Source organism: Tauraco erythrolophus, chromosome 8, assembly GCF_009769465.1.
Source record: "Tauraco erythrolophus isolate bTauEry1 chromosome 8, bTauEry1.pri, whole genome shotgun sequence".
NCBI lineage: Eukaryota > Metazoa > Chordata > Aves > Musophagiformes > Musophagidae > Tauraco > Tauraco erythrolophus.
The window spans coordinates 32,517,622-32,528,000 of record NC_141472.1 but is presented as its reverse complement, the minus strand read 5'-3'; the positions used below and the strand labels follow the sequence as shown (position 1 = coordinate 32,528,000).

Genomic DNA, 10,379 nt, shown 5'->3' with positions numbered 1-10,379 from the left:
GGCATCCAAGACCTTTGAATCACACCGTAAAAGCGCTGAAAGACCAAACCCGTAATTGCAAGAGCAAAATCTCTGATTCACTGCAAACCATTTGTTATCAGCAATTAAGTTTCTTGCTGATAAATGATTCATGATTTGAAAGCCCGGATTACTCACTTTCAACCGTGGCAGAAATTCCTATGTGGTTATGAACGCCTGGCTACGCATCTAGTATGATGGGCTGGAAAGTCTGAATGCGTGAAAAGCCCAACTGTTTAAATACACAAAGTAAGATCTCTTACATATAAGATACTTTTCATTCCCAGTTTGTAGAAAAATTTTTAAAAGTATTTCAATTTCAACTTGACTAATGCGAATATAAACAAAACTGACTTCACGAGCAAATATAAACACCAACTTCTGCTTTACTGGAGGCAAGAGAATTAGAATATAGACCTGGTCTACTAATTAAACAGACTTGGAAGCAAAGCTCCCAGCTCATGGTACACTCTAGTTCACAGTAACTAAGGCTTTTGTCAGCCATTGATGTAATCGTTTATGGTGTTCAAAACTGTATTTTTCAAAAACCATTCAGACTATAAACCAGATGAGTCATGACCCTGTAACAGAAGGTAAATTATTCTCAAATATTTTATATTTGTGCATTAACACATGATTAGCCAAGAAAAAATGAATGCTCAAGTCCCAAGAAGTAACTGACAAAAGACTGAAGGGAAAAATGAGACTCCTCAATTTTAATTTTATTATGGTGTAACCAGCTGTAAGGAATTACTGGTCTGAAGCACAGTGTGCAATTGTCCTATTCTAAACATTTACTAAAGCCTATAATTCAGAATGATCCTGACAAGTGATGTCACGACTGGCAAGCTATGATTTTTTTTTCTTTTTTTTTTTTTTTTGAGGAAGTCTACATTTTTCAGCAATTAGCACAAACATAGGAACAGCCTATGCACAGAAATGCTCAAGCATTTCTGGAGACTGTATTTCTTTAATGCCAGCTGCTTTGACTCTAAGATAAAAAAAAAAAAATGTAGTAAATTCTAGACTAATCACACTTGGTAGCTTGCTGGTAAGCAAAAAAAACTGCTGTTTCAAATCAAATGACATCAATATATATTATTTCCTAAATACAGGGCAGAATGCTTGCTAATAATGCGAGGATACCACGAAAGAAAGAATTACCATGATCTTACGCAAAAGCACTAAATACTACATGAGGTAACGACACTAACAGAAAAGGAAAAAAAACCACAGTAAGAGACTTAATAAATTAAGCTATATTAGGATATTATGTACTACCAGGCAGCCGATTTTTTGAGCGAAGGACTCATCAGGTGCCTAATAAGAGAAGATAGTTGGCACAGCTCCATCGCCGTTCAAATTGATGTCATGGTTAACAAGCTGGCTACCATACAAGGCCAATCAGGCTACCGGTATTCCAGATTACTCACTAATGGCTTCAGCAGCTTAATGAGTGCCAAACGTACAGTGCCATTAATTGGGCAAGAGAGAACAGGGAAAAAAGTATCAAGAAAGGAAGTAAGATGCCATTCACCTCCTGAGCAGCTCAGCACCGAGTTGTCCATTAGCACAGCGTTCACTGAGGAACCAAACTAGCAAAAGAAATGAGATAGGCAGACTGAGGAGCAAGAGGAAGATTTCAGACCCAAGGCACGGCTCTTCACTGTCAAAAATTGGTTTGTCCACCCGTTGAGTGCCAAGGCAGATGGAGGCCTACCCTCGCACCGCTGAACACCCCACCGTACCACCCAGCACACCTGGACACAGGACGTCCTCAGCAAAGGAGTGGTGGGCACCCATCCTGCGTGCGCTGGTTCCTCCTAAACCACCACCAGCTATGCGCGTACATCCAGCGAGGAAGAAGCTGAACAAGGCTGATTAATGATAAAAATACTTGTCTTTTTAAAAATTTATTTTTAGTTCAAAGTGAATCACAACCTCCTGCTCCTCCCTCTCCCCTCCTGTGAAGACATAAATACCTCCAGATCAACATCTTTTTTTTAAGCATCAAGAGTGTAACACATTTCAACTGCTGCTAATACAGGTTTTACAGTGCTGATTTTGTCAGAGAGGGATTGTTTATGCAACTCCTAGCAGAGCAAAAAGGAAAAATCCCACATACAAATGCAGATAAACTTTTGGCATGTAAACACGTAATATACATTATTAACTGCATTATCAAAAGTATTATGCATTTATCAAAACAGTTGAACACAACACTTTCCAAGACATATTTGATATGGCCCAATCATAATTCGAAGGGAGACTGTATACCCCGTAAGGGTAACTACATCCCCCCATAAGGTAATTGCTCGTGCCGTAACTTAAGAGACATTTGACAATATTGATGCCAAAAAAGTAGAGTTTAGTTTAATTTTACTCATGCTCTGTTGATTTTTGATACTTGGTTTATTAACTCAATACATTCTATAAAGGTGTGTAAACAGTCCTGATTTAAAGACCAGAGAGGTTTAAATTAAATCAATAGATCTGGGCTGGTCAATGTTAATGTCTTCATTAACTCAGATACCTTATTTATCCCTGAGCACCTTAAAATTGTTCCCCCAAATCTCATGATGTACCTATTTCACAAGAATGTAAAAATGCATTTGGATAAATTCTGTCTTACGAGTCCCACTTTCCTTCACTGGTTTAAAAAAAAAAAAAACAACAACAAAACAGAACAAAAAATGTGTTCCCTCCCCTTTGTTTTTCACATGTACTGCAATACCTTTAAAAAAAAAAAAATCACCCTATCAAACAACATCACCTACAGGACACACTACAGACTACAAAAATATTGCATAGGAGTGTCAGTGGGCATAGTCTCACAACATGAGAGAAAATGCTAAGTTTTCTTTAAAACATTATGGCAACGTTTTAATTTATTTTCCTTTTAAAATCAAGTGGTTTCATTTTATTTCAAAATTGTACAAAATGGTCATGGCTGTTTATAAAAAAAAAGTCTCTGTCTTGAGAATATGTGAAGTCTCAGGTGCATTAACAAAAGACCTGGAACCATTCACAGTGCAGCGGAAAGCTTCTTTTGAGGCAGAAACTACAATTCATCCTTCTTTTTTCCTACTCTTTCATGATCTCTTTCTCTCAGGGTTCGCATGAAAGTGGTGAATCCAGACTCCTGGTTTTGAAGAAAGAAAAACATGGGTCATATTTTTTACAAACAAATCAAAACAATGCATCAAGAACACTTAGCTTCTGTATCTTACAGCAGAATATAAACTAAGGAACAGTTTTTGCTTCTGTGTTGCCTCATCATGCAGTGCCCTGGTCCAGGGCTGCTCTGCTGCAATGCAAGGGGAAAATACCCACACGGGTGCCACATGTCAGCCTCTGAAGAGATGGGGCACAGAGAGAAAGGCCCTAAAGCTCACAGGACAATGTAAAATCTATCCCTAGAAATGCCATCGATTCCTATTTGTCAAAAATGCTCAAAGACATTTTCGTGCCACATTTGTACGCCACCTGGGTCATTCTGAAAGCAGTTAGTGGATCATCTGTTGGCTATACACACATTTGCCACTGTCCCTTATCCCTTAACAGTTTTGATAACGATCTTCCTTCCTTTTCCACACATTCAGATGAAGAGAATTACATTTTTTTTTCAAGTTACTATCAAAATTATTATAAAACAATTTCAAACCTGGATGCCTAGATGCCAACCTCTGTATTTCAACAACTTATGATTTCTGATTTCTCAGGCTGTTGGATTCCAGCACTTTCCTTTTCCAAGGAAAGCTCTGGGCACCGAACACAACTCGCAGCCACTTCAAAAGGCTCAAATACGAGGAGGTGTGAGTACCTGTGTTTGAACACATTGTCCACTGGTACACAAACGCTGTAGTTGTCTGGGCAAGTAACACTTTTTACTGTTAAGCAATCCCAAAACACGCCAATAAAAACTGGTGGTAAAGATGGAAAACACAAAGAGGTAGAGAACAACAAACAGAAGTCAAAGATGGACTTAAAAAGCCAAACCAAACCAAACTGAAGAAAACAAAGCAAAAAACCCCAGAGCTGGGAAGCTTTTGAGACGGCTGAACAACACACTTCTAAAACTATTCACTATTCCTCCACTGAAAAAAACTGATGTGACAAGTTTCGGCCATATGTCATCTGGAGACATCTGGCAATCAATAGGCCCCATGAAAGGATCCCAGTTTTAAAAGCTGTGTGTCTTGAAGTCATTTAAAGTACACCTGGGTCAGAGGGTGTCCTGACTTTTTCTTGCTCAAACTGCTTGGGGTGAAATGCCCTAAAATCTCTGCTCGGGAAATGAAATTCCCTTGGAGGTGTGGAGGACCAATTACAGGCTACTGCTAGGGGTCATGGTCTTCCCTATAGTCAGTGCTGCAGTGTGGGGTGGCAAGGAGCTGAGAGCTCCTGCTCTACTGGCCATGGCTCCTGCTGTAGCAGGTCATGCTGCTCTCATAGCAGCTGACATCGTCTCTCTTCTTCCCTGCTCAGGTGAAATGATAATACACCAGCTGGACCACACTGAAGTAAATGCTCATGGATATCTACTGATTTAGTGCCAGAATGAGGAACAGAAAACGGGTCCCCTGGCTCCCACTGCTCTCTCCTGAGATTTCTTTTGCAAGGTAGGAGGTGGTTGGCCACGGTGGTGCAAAAGGTGTTGTCATGCTGATGAGGAGTCCTTTAACAGTGCAATCCCTTGTTCCTAAAAGAGATGTGTGAACAGACCTGGAAACTCCATGGAAGGCACTGTGCTAAGCACTGCCTCCAGCGTAACTGAGATAGAAGATAACAAAACCTAATTTGATGCTGCACAAGCAGAAGACCAGGAGTCCCAGGAGGGGTGGAGGGGGAACATAGTTGCCAGCAGCAGAGATTGCGATGTTCCTGTTGGGCAATTTAATTCTCCCCAAGAATGGGTTTGCTGCGTGCAAGGGATTAGTCAGTCCACTTTCCAGCATAGGGATAATCATCTCCCAACTGCTGTGGCCTCAGAGCACTCCTGTCTTGCTAAATTCTTTTTATCAGCCACCACAGATCCTTCCTTTCATATATCATTTCTGTAAGTATGGGTTAGAAATACAAAAATTGCATCTGAAATTTTACTTAATTGTTGGCTACTGCACCCATCTTTACTTTTAAGAAAGATCCAGAATTGGAACTAAACACTATCCATAACAACGCCTGGATCAACACCATAAAACGGTAATTACTGGGGTCCTAATGCTGGAGAAAACTGGGAGGCGAAGCTCCATGAAGACTTCCCTAAGATCTTGACTGACAAAGAACCTCAGAATTTAGCTTTTTTCTTCATGCTTCTCTATAATTTGGTGAGCTGTAATAGCAGCAATAACTTTCAGGCAAGGCTCTTCTATCAAAATCACTGGATGGCTCGAAGACTGCAAGTTTTTCTTGCATACCCGAGCTCCTCCAGGCAATCAATCACTGCTGAGAAGTAACCTCCCTCTAGGAGATTATGACAAAGAACGCACACAAATAATTGGATTGCTCCCTTATTTTCAGGCACTTTACAACCACAGAAGGCATTAAGCCATTTCTGCCTCTTGTACTCCTAGCATATAATTAGCTGGCCACAGCAGGACAGAAGAATGAAACTTCAGCCCATGGACTAGATGGCACAATTGGTCTTTCCATCTTGAGCTGGAGGCGCGAATACGATTCAGGAAGAATGAGATATTTAGTTTCCCCCAGTCTCCAAAGGACAGCTTTGTCCCTGCTATAAAACCAATGGGCTGTCACCATTTGGCAGCCTGGTGGACCTGTAACATGTTTGCAGTATATGTGCAATCCAGGTCCAGAACTGACAGGAGCAGGTTTTGTATTTTCTGGCATTTCCACACCTAGCAGCAGCCCATGCAATAAACCCTTCACTTTCTCCTGGTCCAAATTCACTTGCAGACTTCAGCTTAAAGAATAAAATATAGAACAAAGCATTACCAAATTGACTCCTTTTTCCTCTTCTCATGTTCCTAAAATAGACCAAGTATGTTCCTAGTGCAGAGAAGTACAGGGGTGTGGTACACAATGATTCATTCATTTAAGACAGTAACGGAAGCAGCTGAACATCCTTCCAGCATGGTAAAAATCTACTCTGCAGTTTTCATTTGCAAGACAGGACAGGCAGGGGAGACTTTCCTCCCTGTATCAGGTGATGACTCTTGCTTTCACTTACCCCTCTTTCTCCAGTATATTTTTCCACAAATTTCCCGTAGTTGTAATAGTTGAAGGTGGGGTAGCCATCAACCCCCTCCTGCTTACACAGGTCATGATTCTGTTCTTTGGCACAGTCCACTGCAGCATAGGCGATCTGAAACGCAAGAGATCAGTATGAGGCAGGAGAAGACAAAGCAAGACTCCACTTCATGGTTATGCTGCTGCAGCTTAGACTTAACACTAGGACAGACCCAAGTCTTCTGCCAGAAACGCAACGGCTTTTGTAATGGCTTAGCTGTGGAGGAAGATCAGAGGGTGGTCATCGGGTCAAGCCATGCAAACGAAAGAGCAGCAGAACGTGCTCCCTCCCAATGAAACGCTGTGCTGCTCGCACAGCGCCTGGCCTACGCAGCTACAAGGCACATTCAACTCACAGAGCAGAAAATCACCTTCCTAGTCTCTCCGTTGAGCGCTGCGTTAGACTCCAAATGGGAAGTCCAGAGGCTGAGTTAGTAAAACAAACCCAAGCACAGTGGTCACAGCTCTGTCATGCTGCAATATTTTTCTTGCACTTTGGTTTTAAGTGAACAGTGACAGGGTGACTTTGATAACAGTAACGGCCCACCTAACCCAACCTCCTTCCTGTGGTATGGCTAATGCTTGGAAAAGTTACCTCTCCTGATCTTGCACAAACATGGCTGGTCACTTATGCTGGCTATTAATAGATTAATGATTTCTATCCAAATAGCTTTTGTAAACTCCATTCAGTTCTCCCGAGGTCAGATGAGGATGGGTGAGAGGCCAGAGCGTCGTCTACTGAGTAGTGCAAGTAAAGCAGTAAGTTGCTTGCTTGTACTCTCAGCCTGGGTTTACGTTTCCTTTCCTGTCTTTTTCAGTCTATCCTTTAAGGTAAGGTAATGTTATGTGCAGCCATTATCAAAGCAGGCTTTAATTCCTTTTGAAGCCTCTAGATGCTACTGTCTCACAAACAAACCCTGAGTAGGAAACAGGCTGCCATGCTCTCGGCCCGTTGGCAGCAGAGCAACACCCTCCGTCCCTGCCTGCTGCGGCACGGGCAGAGCGAGGAAGCCCCAGAGCATCAGCTCGGGCTAACCCTAGTTTAGAGCATTCGACATTTGAAACCTGAATCTGTGAGGTATTGAGGAGGGGCTGCACTCAACACAATAGATGTTGAAACAAAATCCAATTTATAGGCTTCTACTTAAAGCAGCCGAGCCCTCTGCTGCGATTTCACACCGACTGTTCCCGCGAGTGGCAGTTCTGGCTCTGAACATACACTTGCTGCTTACGCAGCCTTCGCAGCCCCATGACATGCTTTGCTGAAGAGCAAGCAGGTTTAAGTACACACTATGTAAAAAACCCCAAACTAATCAGAGGAACGATTTTTGCAGTTGTGGGTTACAATGTATCGAGCGCTAATTTCATAGCAGACACATCCTAACTTGAAATTTCCGCTCCACAAGCCTCTTTCAAACAATCTGATCAAAATACCTTTTGCTTGCATGACTTTAGGGTTGCAGTTGAACTGTTCTTCCATAATTAAAAGATCACTTAATATTCCACAATGCCCTCCAGTTTCATGGTGACACTGTCAAAACGAGAAAACCTGATCTCATTATCCTAGCAGTAATTAAAGAGACTGGCAAAGCCAACTTCAGTTAATTTGCCTGTTTCGTTTCAGCTTTGAAAGCCTGACAAGACAATTCTCAGTTAGATCTCGCTTGGGTCTATCTTCAGATGGAAAGATGGAAAGTGAGCAGTGTTCTTACCTTAAATATTTCGTTTCTGTTTTCTCATTTTAAACATTAATAAGGCTATTACAGAAACAGGACTCTTGAGAGCTGTTAAAACATGTATGATCACACTTTTTTTTCTTTTGCAAACAGAAAGACTCCTACTCATTCAGAGCCAGTTAAAATGAAAGGTTAGGAATAACACACTGCAAAAGAGTTTCATCTAAGTATTTATGCCTTCCTGACCTTAGCAGCCAGCCAAAATTTACAGCACTGTTGGCGACTTCTGTGTAAAGGAAAGCTTACACTGGAGACCAACATTTATTTGATGTCACAGTATTAATATAGAAAGAATACTGGAAGTCCTGGTTCCCTGAAAACAGGAAGAATAAATAAAACTGTGTTTTTTTTTTTTTTCTCACTGCTCTAAATATCGCACAGGGAGAGATTACAGCCAGAAAAAGGGGAAGGTATATGTGCACTCATCCAGATCTTAGTAGCTGGTCTGAAGCATGAAGCTGCTGTTGTGACTGATGACCCATCTGTTCTTAAAGAGTGTCTTGGAGATTAGGAAAACTAGGTTTAGTGCAGTGGAAGGAAGACAAGCCTTTTTTTATCTGTACCTCTCTGGAAACATCTAGACTAGCTTTGGTTGGAGCGAAGAGTCCTGTTTTGCTAACAAAATGCTTTAGTGAGAATAGCCCCCAGTGAGGAGAGGGCATGATGGAGGAATGAAGTGCTGTAAGGCACTGTTAACCTTGTTCAGCACATCTTTATTTGTTGCCTTAAAATAGATGACTGATGGACTATGAGGACATGGCTTCTGAAATAAATGCTTAGTTGTCTGCTTGAGATACAGCTCTCCTCCATAGCAAATGGAAATCTAAACTGGTCCATCTGTGCATTTGCTGTGCCCTGAAATAATGCACAAAAAACCCAGCCCAAGTCTGGCCGCAACAGTCACATTAGCCTAATGCTATGCCTAATCTAACAGGTCTAATGGCAAGGGACACGTGCACCTGGAGTAGCATTTGGAGGACATGTCCATGGTCTGTCATTCTCTGATAAGCTCCTGATGCAAGCCTCCACACAGCCCCAGAGACTTGCTCCTGCTCTTGCAAACATAGTTTTGAGCCCAGCTCTTTAGAACATAAATTCCCATTCAGTTATTTTTACAGACAGTGAGAGAAGAGAAATAGCCATTTCAAAAGCCTTGTAACTCATACAGACCTGAGCAAAATTTCATAGAGAGACATCTAATTCCCAAGACTGTATCCGAGGCTGCATTTCAAATGCCTGCTGCCAATAGTAGCTGAGTAAGAGTACTTAGGAAAGCTTGAGTGATTACTTTAGAGTGGAAATATTAAGGCAGTCTAAATACAGAGGTTGCTATCATCTCTATACACTCATTACCATAGCATCACAGTCCTAATTGTCTCACAGTGGAAGATCAAAAATGGTGCACTGCAAAATGAGAAAAATAATGCTGAAAAACCACTTGTAGCAAAACACACTTCTGGACTGAGGACGAATTCCAGTCTCAGTTCTATCAACTTCAGACAGCTGAACTCTGCGACATACAGAATTTCAGTGAACAGCACCGATGCCCTTTGCTTCATTCTGTTTGTGTTTTCATGGGCTGTGAATATTAAACTCCATTTTGGTAGAGGAGTCTCCTACAGCAGTTTTCAGTCAAGGTGAATCACTTCATGACTATACTGAAAGGCTGCACATAAAAAGAAGCAGCCCACAAAAAGAAAGGCTTTGCTTGAGTTCTGGCTCAAGTGAGCAGTGAGCTATCACAGCAAGGTACTCCCTCTCATTCTCAATGTTCGTATTAACAACCTTTTTTTTTTTTTTCTGCATCATTAAAGAAAGAAACTGAGTCAGGAAAAATAACAACCTAAAAAACCTCTACCAAAATCTGGTTAAAGACTTCTGGAGAATATTGCTCTCAGAAGTGATCTTCATATTCAACTACCAGCAGCAAGCTACATGAAGTTCACTGGAAAGCATAGGTTAGTAGCAAGACCTGTATCTTTGCCTTGTAAAAAACCTAACTATTCAACCAGAACTTGCAGATAGATTAAGCATAAGACATCCCTGATACATACCCAGGAGCCAAGACATTTGGCATCATCTCTCATGAATTCCCTCTTATCAAGAGGGACAAAAAACCTTTAAAAAAAAAAAAAATCTGTGAGAGCAAGAAACTCTCCTAATGCTGGTATAAGACTTGCGTGTGTGTATAAATATACGTCCGTTATGGAAAACGCAGCGTAACAGCTTTCAGAAGACAAGATTGATTTTATGGAGATTTTGATTGTTAGGGCTAAAATTTAATTTCTTGAGCTTTCCTAACTTTCCCATAGCCAGAGGGGAAAATCCACTGAAATCTAACTGCTCTATCTGCAACACACAAAAAACTCCACAGGG

The 10,379-nt window shown here is 41.3% G+C and overlaps 1 protein-coding gene across 1 annotated transcript in view; it reads right to left on the bottom strand.

The window, feature by feature from the left end:
* Window positions 1-3,079: 3,079 nt before the first annotated feature.
* PDIA5 (protein disulfide isomerase family A member 5) overlaps window positions 3,080-10,379 on the bottom strand; it is a 107,009-nt gene continuing 99,709 nt past the window's right edge. Inside the window, exons 16-17 of the mRNA XM_086615774.1 lie at window positions 6,209-6,343; window positions 3,080-3,160 (exon numbers count right to left, since the gene is read on the bottom strand). Of these exons, the coding sequence (XP_086471900.1) occupies window positions 3,080-3,160; window positions 6,209-6,343 (216 nt within the window). The remainder of the gene's footprint in view (window positions 3,161-6,208; window positions 6,344-10,379) is intronic.